This window comes from Eleginops maclovinus, chromosome 4 (genome assembly GCF_036324505.1).
Source record: "Eleginops maclovinus isolate JMC-PN-2008 ecotype Puerto Natales chromosome 4, JC_Emac_rtc_rv5, whole genome shotgun sequence".
Taxonomy (NCBI): Eukaryota; Metazoa; Chordata; class Actinopteri; order Perciformes; family Eleginopidae; genus Eleginops; species Eleginops maclovinus.
This window is the reverse complement of record NC_086352.1, coordinates 32,032,159-32,049,494: the sequence shown is the minus strand read 5'-3', so window position 1 is coordinate 32,049,494 and position 17,336 is coordinate 32,032,159. Positions and strand designations below refer to the sequence as shown.

The 17,336-nt window shown below is 38.7% G+C and overlaps 1 protein-coding gene across 5 annotated transcripts in view; it reads left to right on the top strand.

Moving 5' to 3' along the window:
- The window catches only part of dpy19l3 (dpy-19 like C-mannosyltransferase 3), a 73,687-nt gene that overhangs the window by 46,508 nt on the left and 9,843 nt on the right, over positions 1 to 17,336 (top strand). For 4 of the 5 annotated variants that reach the window (XM_063881707.1, XM_063881708.1, XM_063881709.1 and 1 more), the window contains one exon: positions 11,320 to 11,452. In XM_063881707.1, coding sequence (XP_063737777.1) covers positions 11,320 to 11,452 — 133 coding nt within the window. Of the gene's footprint in view, positions 1 to 11,319; positions 11,908 to 17,336 lie in introns of those variants that run through there. The other variant, XM_063881711.1, reaches the window with a different exon arrangement.

The window sequence follows — 17,336 nt, the reverse complement described above, 5'->3', positions numbered from 1 at the left end:
GAGATCAGAATGTAATTGGTAACATTTATTCATTAGATAATTCACTTTACGAAAAAATTGAGAGACCACTCCATTTCTTTCATTTCTCTACATATATGGCAGCCATTCCAGTGTCTGTTGAATTCCAAAATACTAGTTCATAGAATACAATAGGAAAAAACATAATCATTTAACTCAAAGACAAACCTATAAACAATAAAACAAGAGAAACTGATAATGCTGAAGTGGCCTCTTAATTTCTTCCGAGGCTGGATATACTCACTCATCAATTGAATATATTAAAAGTATAGATAATAATAGTTTTATTTTACAGATACTTTTTAATTTAATAATAATCTTTTTATTTATTTAATGTCTATTTATATTTTGTAATATTAATATTTTTACTGTTATGTAGTTCTGCGTATCTTTTATGGTAAATTATTAGTGAAGCAGTGAGATGGGTAGCATAGGGGCGATAGTGGCTGTGAGTTAGCCTGATCGTCATCCAATCAGAAGGCAGCATGTTATGTATGAATTTGTGTTAATGGGTGAATTCTCACTTTAAAAGTGCTTGATGGTTTGCAGAGACTGGAAAAATGCTGTATAAATGCAATCAAATGACCATTTTCCTTAAACAAAGAGGGACCTCTGATATGATGGAGGAATCAGCTGCCGTAGCTTAACCAACGCTCTCAGGTCACTTCAAATGAACCTGAAGTCAACTACTCAACATAAGAAGTGTAAGTGAGATATAAGTGGAGGAATCAATCGCAGATGCTGGTAAATCAATACTAACAAGAAAAAGTTGGAGATCTAACGGTCATCGAAAAAGAAAACAGTAAGAACCCAGAAAATGATGACAGAGAGACGGAGGAAATAACAATTGTCCAGATGTAGAACGAATGGGAACAAATGTATAATTCTGTAGCAGCAAACGAAGGATCTTCCCGTATTATTTTGAATGTATTTTAGTCCCAACACATGCCTGAAACTGGGTGAGCTAATGTAGTTTTTTAAATCTCATATGAATAGCTTGTGACATTTGAGTGCCATTAGTGAAATTATTTTCGGGGGAACAAATCGTTTGACTGTCGCTGTGTTTTCCTTCATGTTGTTCTTGTCATCAAACATATTTCAGACAAGATTCTGATGACTGGCAAACACAAGATGCTAATTAGACCCCGTTTAGACGGAGGTCTCTGCCATAGATAATCCCTGTATTCCTCTGAATAAATCATGATTCAAAGCTCATTATCTCCATTTTATCACCATCATCAGCATGATGACGCTGAGTGGACCAGATGGGATTTTTTAAGAAATGGACAATTTAGGTCTAATCCTATTAGACAGATAGTGGAATGGTGCTTAGAGAGGGAAGGAGAGATGGATAGTGAGGCGGAGGAGGAGGAGAGTTTGGGATTGTGAATGTATCTGTGCGTGTGACATGGGTTCCCTTCCCTCCGGAAATAATCCCATTAGGTTCTGAGGATTAGGGGCTGCCTACAGTTACCTTGGACGGGGCTGGAAGCGGGGCGGAGCGCTAAGCTCCTTGCTGCGGGGCGGAGCGCTAAACTCCTTGCTGCTTCGCTAATTACATTTCAGATGAAAGTGTTAAGATGGAGGAAAAGGGGTTCATGTTACACCGTATTCTCCTGCTGAATGAGGCCGAGGCTGTTTCCTTTTACGTGGACATATCATGGGAGATCCTCAGACTGTGGCATAATGAGGGAGAGAGCAAAGACACGTGTGGAGGAGAGGATAAATGTAGGTCTGGTAGCGTGTTTATGTAAAGCTGGGACTCGTGGTGATTCTGGCTGCAGGGGATGCATGTACGAATCATGTAGCACTAATAAAGGTTGCAGAAAAGGATAACATGTGGTTGAAAATGCAGCTAAAGTGGGATCTTTATCTGATTTGTCCGCATATTTCTACATCAAAATCAAGATTAGGTTTAGGAAAGGATAAAGAAAGTTGTAAAAGAGGCCCCATGATGCTTTATTGGGTTATCCCTTTAGAATAAGAAAGACTGTATTAATCCCAAACTGGTTTGTGTTGCAGCAGCATAAAACCATACAAGGCAATGCACATAATTACAAATGAAATAGAAGAAATAAACAATTATAAATGATAACATCTCAAAGACAAAATGTAAATACAAATAAACCGGCATTAGAGAAAGGATACAGTTGACTATGAAGATAGATAATCAGACAAGTAAACACTATTGAAGTGAACAAAATATAAAGCAGGATATTATACACATAATAGTGCAATGAATGGAATATTAAATCAGATATAAAGGTACATTATATAGGTTTTGTATGCATGTAAATGGTCTGCAAATGCTCAAATCCCAGAGGGAGTTTGTCTCCCCCACACGGGCCTTATGATGATCCCCTCATCATAAAGCCCATCCTGAAGGGTCCCTATTACACTCTGCTGGACAGTGGGTCATGACCTGGACTCAACAGGTATGAAGAACGAAGGCGCCGGTGAACGTGATAACAGCCGTCTGCACTTTGAACAACCATACTTCACCAGTTTCCACTTGATAAGAGCAGCTCCACGGCTCAGCTGCAGGCTGATACTCCACTCTAAATGGACAGTCAATAAATCAATAGCAATATCTGCTCGTTCCACTGCCTCCAACCTTGAGTTATAGTTGTGAGCGTGCAGTTTAAAAAGCCACCAACATGGCCTCTGTCTGACCGCTCCTTTCAACTTTGAATTTCAGAAGTGCACACTTGTGTTACAAAAGCAGTATCTATCAGCGGCGGGTTATAAAAAATACAGAGGCGCTGATTAGCAGCAGGCTTTGACATATGAACTAGATGTCTGGCACGGAGAGTTCAGGGCAGTGCTACATGTGCAGCATCACACTCAGGCACGTGTTTGATGTGAAGAGCTTCTCGGACTACAGGGTTCACAGATAACCACAGTACAAGCTCTGCTCTGTCATTTCACTCGCACTGCAGAGCACCAGTGTGTGTGTGTGTGTGTGGATGGGTGGGTGGGTGTGTGTGTGGGTGTGTGTGTGTGTGGGTGTGTGTGTGGGTGGGTGGATGGATGGATGGATGGATGGATGGATGGATGGATGGATGGATGGATGGATGGATTACTTTATTGATCCCAATTTGGGATTTTTTTCCGTTGCAGCAGCATAAAAACAAGGCAATATAATTACAATACAGTTGTAGGAGGGGGCAAAGCAGACATTTCACCGTACAGAGGAGTCAGGAACAGCTTTTATTTCACTTTACATTCTTCAATTCTAAAGTTATTATTGGAGACGGGACACGCCAATTTCAGATATTAGGATCAGGTAGCTGAATCTGTGACAATAGGGCTGATTACATACTGGATGCATTAGATTCTAGAGTTAGAAGTTCAGATAAAATGTCCTTGCTGAGTTAAACATGTTTTACTCTTGTAATTGAATAACCTTTAATTTTGAGGATATTTAACCATGATGTTGCTTAACAACTTATTATGTTAATAAAGAATCAGTTATTTTAGATGTATAAATTGTATTTATTTATCCTTCCTTTTAAATGTTGTGAGCTCGATTTATGAAACATTTTTGGGGGACTTTTGATCTTTATTAGAGTCTTCGAGAACTTGTAAAAGGGCTTGATCATTTAAATGTATTGTTTTGTATTTTTATTATTTTAGGCCTGAAACTAACAATAATTTTGTCAGATTTGTTCAGTATGCAAACTATTTAATGCGGCATTAAAAAGAAAAATAAAACCCTCCATAATTCAGCATTTCAAAGCAGCTTTTTCTGACAGTTTGCATGAATGCATGAATCCTTTTTAACTATGAATCTTCTATCAAAGAAGTTGGCAATATTTCTGTCAATCCACGTATCGCTCCAGGCTCTAAAATATTTGTTACATTTTGTTTCACAAAGTTAATAAAGCTATATTTTAGTCAATCCAATAGTACCTTACTCATGAAGGAGAACCATCCTAGTTTTGTCCACACAGTCATTAATTAAACACTGCTATCCAATTGGTACTCGGTATTTTGCAACACCCAAAGCTCAGGTTTCATTACTGGGAAAGTGGAAAAAGGTCGACGCAGCCATACATTGGAGGGTATGTGTAGCATTCATTGGCCCAAAAAGTTTGAAACTATATGAGGCAGAAATATATCATTTACAAAATCAATTCCTCTCCTCTTCCCTCTCTTGCGCTCCCATCTAACAGCATTCATCATACATATTTCACCACATACAGAGGCCACTTGATAATAGCAGCCTCTTGAGGTTCTCAGTAGTCTTGAGTTAATATTTTTTGTTTTGAAGCATTCCTTGTTTTTCTTCTACCCCCGCTCTCTCCTCTCGTGGCTTCAGATATACGGTCCGTGGTCGAGAATTATGAAGGCTGCGGTGGAAATAATTAATGAGAGCTTTGACAGCAGTTTTGCTGTGAATTCAGGAGGCTCATCTAGCAGCTTGGAGAGGGAACAGGATCAAAGGGAAACGTCAGCTAATTTGACTGAAACACTGACTCAGTTTATCGCACAAGCTCATGCTGAAACACAAAAATAGGTCATTTGTCAGGGCCTTCTAAAACACCATTAGCGCCGTTCAAAAAATGACTCGGATAACATTTTCTGAAAGCAAAAAAAGCACCAACATTGACACAACACTGCAAAAGGTTATCAGGCAAGTCCAAAAGACAAATGGATACATCAATGAGTATTGCTGATAGAACAATTAAAATGGTGTGTTAACAGAAAGATAAATCACATGGAGGATGCACATATTGTTCACTTCACCAGACATTGCTATAAAAGGCGACTGTGATGCATTCACGTGGTGTGGAAATAATCAAAACATTATTGCAGATGTTGGCATCTGTGCTCATCTAGTCTCATTCCAGGTGACACCTGCCTCTACTGTACCATAGCTTAAAAATACATTAAAATGGCCATCAAAAGTATCAAAATAACTGTTAATTATAATATTCAATATAACTATTCATTATATTAAGTGTGACACAGTGATATCTTTTGTAGATGGTTGACCGCCCATGTCTATCTGGGTGAAGGCACAGGAAGTGGTTTGGGATTTTCACAATAAAAGAAAAGATAAGAGGTACTTTATTAATCCCAAACTGGAAAAGGTTTGCGTTGCAGCAGCATATAACAAAACAATGCATTGCACATAATTAGAAATGAAAAAAGTAGAAATAAATAATTCAATATATATATATATATAAACATCTGAAAGTAGAAATAGGAATAAACCAGCATTAAATGGGGTACATGTGAAATACAAATCTACGACTCAATTGCCATAATATGGAGTCAAACTAAATTTAACTAATCAAATGTCCACAAATATCAGATTTACAATGTTTTTGGACAGTTAATTAGTTGATCTTTTTATTATTTCTAAGTGTCCTAGTACGGCAAGACATGCGACAAAGAGAACTGTTTGACTGCATAACATGACGGAAATAATAGGGGCCTTTCCATCCACATCTTTTTCAATCTGTGCATAAAAGCACTCGAGTGGAAACACCAAAAATTGAAAAACAATCTTGGACAAAAGTTTTCACATTTGACATGATGAAGTATTTTCTTTTGCAATTTACTCAAACTTTAGTTAAAATGTCGACACATTTGGATGAAACCAAGCTACTGGCAGCTCATCAGACTGAGCACCAGCGTCTCTTCATAGCACCACAGTATCACGTTCAGGTAGTGTTCATCAGTCGAGTACTGCTGTAGCGACACTGTATAAACTCTTGTAACAGTAGCCAAAGCATTTCAGAAGGACAGTCATTATTAAAAGCCATAAACTATGCTTATTCTAAGTGTTTGGTCCGGTAACTAATGCTTCCTGGTCCTGGCTTTGGCTGTCTTTATTGTTCATCCTGTCAGGATAAAGGTTAGGCTCTGAGGTCACTAGATAAATCTGGTGCAAACAGACCTCATCGCTCTCTTTCCAGATCTGTCTCACTGTGTCTATTTATCTTTCTAATTCAAACTAAATACCTAATCCACTCTTGGAAAACATGTGCCATGATTCATCTGTATATCAACCCTTCTGTAAAAAAACATCTCATCTCTCCGTGTGAAAGTCTACCCTCAGTTTTTTTCACATCCTCTCTGTCGCTCCCTTAATTGTCTTCCTGTCACACTGCTACTTGTCGTGATTTAAATTGTCTAAATTAGCCCCATTTTGCCTCATCGTTAAATGGTGAAAGCTCTGTGATCTTGTTTGAGTGTGTGTGTGTCTGTGTGTGTGTGTGTGTGTGTCTTCCATGGCATTTTAACTCACCCAGAGGAAGTGTAGAGAGAGTAAGGTGTCCTTGATTGAACTACAATCATCTCAATCAGAAGTGAGACTTCAGGAGAAAATCTACAGCCTGGCTCTTATATAAGAACCCCTCCAAACGACTTTTTCAATCTCACTATTAGTCGTCTTCATCATTTCCTCTCAGGACCACTTACCGCTGCGTGTGCATTTGTGTCTGCTTGTTGTGAAAATGCTTTCTTTATCATTGGAAGAGGCTAACATAATGGTCAGAAGACATGCAGACATGATGCATTTACAGACCCTGCAAGTCCACACATGTTTTCACTCACTCTGAATGGGTCAGGTTGGGTAAAACTGGTCTTGTCACAAAACACTTTGAGTAACACCACCAATAATGTAGGTCATTTGTACTTATATGGATATTCTGATATTTTAAAAACGTTTTCCTTTCATTTTATACTGTCGCTGTCTTGATTGTTTTGGAAACAGAAATGACACAAGAATGTGAAGCTCAGTTCAAGCTAAAGAAGGAGAACATTTTTTACATTTAACTTCCATGAAGTAAAACCCTCTAAACACACGGTAAAGCTTACCATGCTTTATTGTCTATTATACTCTGAATGGGACAATATTTTAACAAATGGACATCATGCTGTCTCAAAGTATAGACTTGAGACTAGGAAATGAGACCATAAAGTGATTTGGAAAGTTTTAGTTAGGTAAAGAATAAAGTTGAAAGTAGGCGAGTTTGTTCATAGACTTCTATACAACTGGACTTTTTGCAACCAGTGGAGTCGCCCCCTTCTAGCCATTAAAGAGTCAAAGTCCCTTGATTGTCAATCTTCTGTGTGTGAGAAGATTGAAAAACTATTTCTCACAATCCCGAGGAATACAAATTAAAATATCTAAAACATATTTACATACAACTCCGGAAAAAGTTAAGAGACCACTCCAAATGTTTCTTAAATCTTTATCTCTACATGTACGGCAGCCATTCCAGTGTCTGTTGAATTCCAACACAGATAAATGTTATCAGTAGTTTATAGACTACAATAAAAAGAAACAAAATAAGTGAATAATTTATAAAGAGATTACTATAAATAGTAAAAAGCAGAGAAACTAATAACGCTGTAGTGGTCTCTTGATTTTTTCCAGAGCTGTATATGTATACATGCATACATACACAACTGTGCACCCACTTATATATTATACACACTTACGTATCAGACAAAGAGAATGCAGGGTTAAAAACATCTGCATGGTTCTTTATTTTTTAGACCCAGTTTGCTGCTGGGCAATGAATCCCTGAACACAAATACTGCATTACTCTGACAAGAGTCTTTGGAGTTGTTTTAAAAATCATACAGTTGAACAGTAAGTACGAGTACAGCAGGTAGATTATTTCAGATGTATCCCACATAAAGGTCACATCAAATAAACACAGCCATGTGAGGAAAATAAGAAAAAATCCTGATTACAAAACGTGCACCAAATTGTTTCCTGCCACTAAGTATGTTAATGAACATGGTTTGATCATTGCCAGTCTATTTCCAATTAGCATAGGGTGCACATTTACCCATATAAGGGCAGCAGCTCTAAGTGCCGTGTGCAAAGCACAAACTAACAAGCCACTGACATTTCACAGGTAATGTTAACTCAGACAAAAATAGAAAAGAAAGGAGAGGGAACGCCACTTAAAGGCAGCAAAAGGAAATATAGAATGCTTCTACAGAGCATAGCAGGCCATGGTTGTTCTGAACACATTTGAGATGTATTTGAACCTTGCCACTTGCTTTCTTTGTGTATTTATTGGTAGACTGCAAAGATCTGATTTTATATTTCCTTCAAAACAACCGTATTTATTCAATGTTCTCCCCCAATAAATACTCAACACAATTATTGAACACATCATGATAACGTAATCATTTAGTTAGTCGCTCTATCGTCATTGTATGAGCCAAATGTTTCTGTGCTTTTATTTATGACATGTTATTTTTCTCTCTCTAAGGGCTTAAACGCAACACAATGCAACTCTATCACTGTTTACAGCTAACTTCAAAAAAATGTTTCTTCTTCCGATTTCTTTATGGATTTGTTTTTTAAAACTGTGCATTATGGATGCTTCCCCTGGAGTCAATGTGAGTTTTTTGCCTCCCACCTTCTGAGGACAAATGCCCTATCCCCCAATGTTAAAGTGAAACTTAGCTTGTTCGTCTGACCCATGATTCTCATCTGCTCCAAATTGTTATAGCTTCTTCCTTGGCCCACACTTGCAGCAGATTAAATACAAATCAAACCCTATGTGTTTTCCCGTTCATGTTAGCAGATGAACAGATAAACAAACCCTCCTTGGCGGGGTTGAATGTCACTACTATGTAAATATAGATTTTATTGTGCATGCATCTAATTTGTTGTAAATATGATGCATGCATAATTTTGCATATAAAGTCCATTGATGTAAAAGCTCTATTCTAGCTTTTTCTCAAAGGCTGATGAAAGCCAATATCGCATCATATTATACAAGTATTATTTAAACTGAAGTGACCCGCCGACCCCTGCTATTTACTCAATTAATGTCATTATTCCATCTTAATAGTGTCAGTGGGGTGAATGCCTTTGCCTTCTGGCATTAACATATGAGAATATAAACATGGAATTAAATGTAAATCAACTTGGAGGCCACGGTAGAGCCTCCGTGGGATGCAGTGGGCGATTTAGATTTGCACATTCATAGAGAGAAGACGGGCGGATATGGAAATGACCCACTTCTACTACAGGTCAGGAGGTCAAGACATCCACCCACACATTCGCCCAGAGCGTGCATTCATACACACATGCATATTTGCACATTCACTTCAGTTAATGCCTTCATAAATTCGACTCGTCATTATTGTGCAATACACACACACACACACACACACAGAGCATACGATATGTACATTAGCCTATGATTAGTATTTCTGCGTCAATGGACGGCCATTTTTAATAATGATGATGTAGCCATGTCATCCATGTGTGTTTGGCTGCTTCTTATTGGGGTTTAAAGCTCACTTATTGTCTTCACATTTAAATCGTAACGTGTAAAAACATTCCAATGTTTTTTTTTATAATGGTTAGCTGGTGATATGATGGATTTCTTGGGCCAGGAAAGCATTGTTGCTGCGGGTAGGATATTTATATTTTCATATGTGATGGTTGAGGGAAAGCAAAGCTGGGGTAGGCAGCATATTATTAGCATCTTTTGCCAACAATTCCATGACCTCCTGGCATATTGTAAGTTGTTTTACAAAAAGAATCTGTAATTCCGCATGGCTTTGAAAAAATCGTAGCATGTGAAAGGAGACTTTCCAAGCCACCCTCAAATCACAGAATGTCATCTCAACAGGGTTTACAGGCCCACACGTATGCAGAGAAGACAGGCATCAGGATCGAGACGACGTTTGAAATGAATGAGTCATACAGGTCACAGAGGGGAGAGCTGCTGCATGATGGCTGTACTCTCAGATTCTGCTGTGCTTAATGCCTTTATCCAGAAAGCAACATTCAACAACAATGGTGCGACTTGAATGAAAATATGCTAAAAGGTTATTCTGAAGTTGTTGCCGTTCACATTACTGCCGGTTTCTGATTCATAAATACTGCATCTACGTATCTTTGCAGTAAAAAAATCTTGAGGACATGAAAAAACATATTTAGAGAAAATACATGTGCAATTAAATAAGTGTTTTAGTTGTATTTGTTGAAAAGGCAAAACAGTTTGATTTTGAATATTCCACTAAACTTAAAAAGAATGTCTTTTTAAAAAGCATTAAAGTCAGAGTAAGATTCAGAATGTACTGTTACGTAAATACAGAAAGTGTACCCTAGAATCTTCTTTTTAACTCCAATATATTTATAGTTTTTATTTTTGTAGGCTCTGCCATTTGTCGTTGTAACTTGTGCCTTCCTCCGCACATAAACACAAACACATACACACCAGACACACCTGCATTCATTTTAACAGGCTCTTATTTAACCAGGCCTGTTGCACATTCACCCAAATTACGTTTTCCTGTTGAATCTGTGGGGGCACACGTAATGACACAATGGGAACTATAAGTTGGAAAATTAAATTAAAAAGTGGCGACAGGTAATCCACAAGTACCACAAAATGTTTAAGCCTGATACCAGTAGAGAAACATACATTTTCATGAGTTCATGGCAAGGTACACAACCAGAGGAGCATTCTTCACTAAAAGTGTCCCGATTTTTCTCTATAGTGTCCATTGCCCAGGTCTAAGTCGCCTTTGGTTTGATCCAAGCTCTGTCATTTTCCTTTCAGGTACTAACACCACCATAGAGCCAGTAGCAATTCAGCTTTCTTGCTATTATCACAATATAATAAGTTATTTTATCACGCAAAGAATGATACAGGTTTTTACCAGTCGAACAACCTGTAATGACCCAACCTAGTGTCGACATCATTCCCCCTGCTAATTACTTAGTTTTTACCATCCCAGGGGAGCTCTTCATAATCCTTGTCCCCCTCTTACCCTTTTTGAGTTTGCTTCCCTGCAGAAGTTTGGTAATGCATGCAAATAAACGTACACACATACACAAGCAGCTCTGGTATAACTTGCTGAAACCTTGAAGCCTCAGTTTGCTTTTGTCCTGTCTTTGAGATGTAACGTTTTTTATTTGTTTCATTTGGCCCTTATGTTGCCACTTTCTGCCTTTGAAGGCACAGTTGAGACTTAAATACCATCAATATGTCCTAGTTATTTGGGATAATGCAGAAAAAGTAAAAGAATGTGGACTGAATAACAAAGCTGGAACGATAAATGAAAGTAAAATTCAATCAAACTTTTTGATGACTGGATCTTCCTCTTAATACACTCCACACTTTTTAATCTCCTTCAAACTGCAAAACAGCTTTCTGCTATATTTTCACTTATGTCTTGTTTCAAACTCACTCCCCAGGTTTCAAGTCACAATCAGGTGTGTCGAAACAGTTGCCATGGTATGTATTATCTATATATTTACAGCGGTGAATGATGTATCCTTCTCTCTCTGTTCTTCCACAGCACAAAGACCCCTAAGCGGGCTGTATTTGCAGGCAGCATGCAGTTGCTGGCTGGCATCAAGCTGTGCACAGGCAGAGTCCTCACCAACCACCCCCATTATGAAGATAAAGACCTGCGGGAGAGGACCAAGCAGGTACTGTAGCCTGCTCTATACTGTCAAACAAACACAAACTAACAGAGGGGTGCAAGATAGAGCAAACTCAATAAGAGGAACATTTCAACATTGAAGTAAATGGAGGGTTATTACATACAATGCCAATGTAAGCATGTCTTTTCTTTAAAGCTTTAATTGAATGTGTTCGCATAATGGCAGAGTTGTGCATCCAAACAATGGATGTATAATAAGAACTGGATACAGCGTTGGAGGCGGGCCTCGTTCATTCCTATGAGAGCTGCTCATTGGCGCATGAAGACAAAATGGCCTGAGATTATCAAGAGCAAAATTTCACAAATATCCCATCATGCCTGGCTGTCGAGAGCATAGAGCATGCGCAGTTGAGTTTCCCCTTAAGCCCCCGATCTGACTTAATCGCACCCTGACCAGAGAAAAATGGATGTATGTTTACTTCCTTACCTTTAACCCAGGGAGAGCACCTGTGATCGAAATGAAGTTCTTCCTTAAAGGTACCCTGAAAAGAAAAATAAATGTGTTCCAAGTTTTAATCACTTGTCCCTTTTGTCAGTTATTCATCTTACCTGTGTTTGGATTTCAGTTTCATCCAAGTTTCAAGTACTTATCTGAAGGAAGATTCCACCTGTTGCAGCCTTTAGAGCTTTGTGCTGAAAGACAGGCAAAGTGAGTTTCAAGGTTATTAAACAAATAAGGATATTCAGTGAAACAGCAACGTGACGGCCGATCTGATTGAACTGAAATCTGGATCGCCGTTACATTTTTTTGGCAATGCTAGAGTAGTATGAAAGTGTTGTAGGGATTTCGTGGTTTGGTTCATTTTGACCGGAGTGGTGTTTCTGTGTTTTGGCTGCAATCTCGTGTCCTCAAGCAGTCAATGGACAACTGATGTGTGACAGCTCTGACTGCCAAAGTTGCCATGATATCCACTTATTTTCTCCAGACACTCTTCTTTCTGCTTCTGTCTATATTCATGGTTTCAGAGCAACTCGGAAAAAACACACATTTTCACTCAAGTTGAAACATTTTCAGCTCAAGCAGATGTACTGCGTCTCCCCTTGAATTCGAGACGCCCAGAGCACATTTTCCACTTTGTCTCGGTTCTTGCATTTCTATTGACTTTGTTGCAAATACTCTTCCTCTAAATATCACTTTGTGCTGCAAAGTGCAATTGAACAGCAGCACTTGCGACTTTTCTTTCTTTCTTTTTGTTTTTTAGAGTTGTGCTTTGTTGCCAGCTAAGGTCTAAGGTCTGTATATGTGATGACACATTAGATTTTATACTAACAAGAACATTTTATTCTTCAGTTTAGTAAAACAAGGTGATTTATTTATTCATTTGAGCATCTATAATTCACATCTTGAACAAAGTTCTGAAACTATGAACTGAAGTCAGACCTGTATATTGAATCATATTAGTTGCACAGGAATACCAAATAGAAGCCGCTCTGCCGTTGTATCTATATGAATGTATCTATATGACGTAGTGATGTCATATAGTGGTATGTGTACTGTTTTAGGTTTGGCCTTTTTTGCCATCAGTATCTAGAATTTTCTGGAGACAGAAGTAGGGCTGCAACAACGAATCGATAAAAATCGATTACTAAAATAGTTAGCAACGAATTCAGTTATCAATTTGTTGGGTCTATGTTGTTACTCTGTTTGCGGAGCTGGCTACGTCACTCGAAAAAAGAAAACATTCGAAAAATGGCAGAGGCGGAGAGAAGCACGGTCCGACCAGCCTTTCTATATACGGCTCTGGGTCCGACTAAAATCATCAACAGCGTGGGAGCACTTCACCTTAAATATTGCATGACAAGTAAGGGATAATGTGCAGGGAAGCGGTCATTGAAAAAAAAAAACACCCAATCAAGATCAAGAGGTGTTTTTTCTCAGCAGTGACCGGCTCGCTGCACACTTATTACACGGCCAAATACGAAACAAACTAACGACTAACTTGACTTATTCTAACTTATTTAAACCATGCCAATTTATTGATTCAGCTACTTCAAAGTGTTTGCAAATTTGCAGAAAGTGGGTTGGGTTGAGACCAGGCTTGGAATTTCGTCATTTTAGGGGTAAACCATTTGGCCTTTTGTGTCACAATTCTTTTTGGGCACAAAGGTCATTTAGGGAAAAATAAGGATTTGGAGCTTACAAATAAACAACTTAACTTTCTGATAATAAAAACACACGAATGATATGGAAAACAAATCACTTTTTAACTACACTGCGCATTGAATAGAGTAGTTTTTCATTCAATGTGTGCGGCAAAAAATAAATCACAAGTGGAGCAAAGCGCTCGCAGCCCCACTGAAACATCATCTCATAAGTCAGAGCTGATGACTGTAAATGTGTGTGCGAAAAGTGTAGTTATGCAGAGGAGACGAGAGGGCTTAGACTACATCACCAGCGGTAAATAATACAAACAGAACATGAAAGAAGTTGACCATCTACTGGAGCTTTGGTGAGCGGAAGTATACTTTATGTATCGATGGATCGATATTGTAACCACGGTGACGAGTGTCTGTGTTTTCCTACAGTCTGGTGTGTTCATGCTGAGGCATCACGGTTGTTGTTATTGTTAAGTTTTGCTTTGTGATAGCGCTCTTTACTCCATGTATTAAGGTACAACAAGCCTTTATATATCTGAGTTGTTCGTGCCCCACCAGTTTTGTACATATAAAAATGCCACTGGGTGAGGGGAAGGGAGGTTCCTAGAGAGAGAGAGACGGGGGAATGCTATGAGAGAGCTAACGGTATATATGTGTGCGAGTGATAATTAATGTTCTTCTTTGTTGTTTTGCGTGGTTCTGGACGACAGTAACCTGTCTCAGAAGTGAATAAACTCACGGACAAAAAGAGACACGAGGCCTCCTTGTATTCTTACAGCGAGACGCTACAATGATGATTGAATGATGCGATGATGTCATGTGAGGTGATCGCAACCAATCCAAGCCACAAGGACTAATGCAGTTCAGAGCCCAGAACACCGCTCTGACACTTGTAAAGCAACTTCGAGATTTTAACAGTATCAGGGCACAACGGCCATGGTGGCCGTAGGACGTAGAATTATTTTCGGGGCATCACGGCCAGACCGAGGGGCCATGCCGCCGTGAAATTCCCACCCTGGTTGAGACACTGTGTGCTGTATTTATTAATAATAATAATAATAATAATTGTATTTTGGAAAGCGCTTTTACAGGTGCTCAAACTCGCTTTACAAAGGTACATAAAAAGAAAGATAACAAATAAATAAAAGTAAAAGTCACATTAAAATCAAGCAGTGTAACAACAATCACACATTGAAAGCCAGTTTGAAGAGGTGAGTTTTTGTGAGTCCTGAAGGTAAGGAGTGAACTAGGACAAATTCAATAGTTTTTAGCAAATCTGAACATCGCCTACATTTGGGTTGTCTTGTGTGTTCATTTTGTCAATTTGGAAATACAGTTTTCTGAATCAAATAATGGAAAACATTTTCTTTGCGCGTTTTTTATCCGGTGAATCGAGGAATCGTAGAAATAATCGACAGATTAATCAATTATCCAATTAATCGTTAGTTGCAGCACTAGACAGAAGTCCACTTATGTGGACTACAGGGAGGGGAGCGGGCCCTGAAAGGGCAGGTACCTTTAACATAGCAGACAATAAGTAGCTAGCTTGGTTAGCAATATGCATCTGTTATTGGAATTAGCTGTGTTTTTATTTGGTATGCTACTTTGGCTGGCAAAAACATGCTTAAGTAATATGTAATTACCATGACAAATGAAACGCAGACACCAGTATCTTTCAGTAGAACAAATGTAGAATAACACTGTTAGCAACATGTCAATCACAAGCAGACACTGCTTTATTGTGTAATTATCCCTAAATAGGACCATCATTTACATCCTACATCCTGCTTTACTGAAAAACACCTACCACTACATTAAAGAGGGCCTATTATATAAAATGTTGTGCATGTAAATGATCTTCAAAGGCTAAAATTTCAAAGTTCACTCCAGAGGGAGTTTCTTTGAAACGCCTCCATTGGACTCCTTTGTTTACTTCAGAATCCGAATCAAGTTTACTGCCAGCTACGTTTACACATACAAGTAGTATAAAGTACAAAGATAATAAAAATAAGTATTTTTAATAAACTATATGGCATTATAAAAGAGAATTCTAAAGGCAAGTAATTATTACAAATGTAAATTTAAATATACAAAGAACCTTAATATCGCATCTCAAAGAACTTTAACGTGTGTACAGAGTGTTCACTTAGTAAATAAGTCCAGAATATCAGAATAAGCCTAAAACAAAGTGAAAGTAAGGTCAGTTCCTCATAAACTTCTAGACAATTGGAATCCTTTTTGGAACCAGTGAAGTTCCCCATACTGGCCATCAGAAGAATGCAGGTTTGAAGCATTTGTAGAGTTTCCTCCTTCGTAGTTAAACATTATTTGTTGCCATTTTATTGCACGAAGATGCAGCAGATAAGATATTATTCTAGTCCTGAAGTCAAAGTCTGAATTGTCTCCCTTTTCCAGAACTTGCTGTTGCTCTAATAGCAGTCTCTTTCCTTCATAGAGGAATCTTTATAGTAGCGCTGCAGCTGAAGCCGCGCTGCAGCCCAGCCATCCATCTCACTCAGCTCCGTTAGTGTCTTGCGTGTGAGACAGAGGACTTGTCTGTTGATGGGGGCCAGTGACCTGCAGCGATTGTGTGAATGCATATCGGATCATAAGATGCTCCGTGTACGATGTGCTTCCATTAAGTCTGACTGAGTACTGACGTAGGGAAAATGGAGAGTGAGAGGAGAGCTGAATGGTGAGACTCACTCGAGTGCTTTTTAGTAATGTTGGTGGGAAATGTGTTGAGTTTATTCTATTAATGTGGGTGCAGATGCTTTTTACCGTCATTAATGGAGGAAAACTCATTTCAAACTAGTACATATGATTTATCCATTTGGTTCTGTTTACATGTTATACATATTTTTATCCAAGAGGCTCTATTATGATTTTTAGAGTTCTCCCTTTCCTGTACTGTGTTTTAGTGCATGTAAATGGTCTGCAAAGGCTTACATCCCAATGTTTCCTCCAGAGGGAGTTTCTCTCCCACACTCCCCCCCTTCCCTGCCTGAAACGCCTCCATTGGACTCCTATGTTTACTTCCGTAACATAATTACATCACTTTTTAACAGTCGTGCTTCTATTGACTAGTGCCTAAACACATTGGACATGATAGGCTAGTGGGTGGGACACATCCCTAAGCAGATGACCAATCACAACAACAGAACCTGCCAGCTACCCAATCAGAGCAGACAGGGCTCTGGTTTCAGACAGAGGGTGAAAAGGGCAGCTGCTAAAAATAGCTTTAGCATGGAGACATGTCACAGTAGAGGCACAAAATACTGATATGTTTTCTCTATTTGATCTTTACTTTCCTGTTTTTACATGTCGAGCTTATACACTTCTTCAGGAACTGTGCTTTACTCTAATACTGACCTTATCTTAAGAATATTTTAAGAATTTTAAATACAAAACTTTATATCTAAAACACTGATCACAACAACCAAGCTAGAATGCTCTGTAAACACAACCACAGAGGACTGATGAAAAACAGATGAGTTCTACTGTTGCTCATTTGTTTTCTTTCTGCATGCTGTGTGTGTGTGTTTGTGTGTGTGTGTGTGTGTGTGTGTGTGTGTCAGTACAATGAGCAGGAAGTAATGTGTGGGTCATCTCTTGGGTGGCTAAGCCTATGTTTTGCCTCCCAGTGGGAAGCCTAGCCGTTGGCGACGCCTGAGCTTAGTCTGGAGCTCATTAACTATCCACGGCACTGCCAAGACCTTCTGGGCTCTCAGTGTGTGTGTGTGTGTGGTATTGAGGATTAAACTTTGTTAACT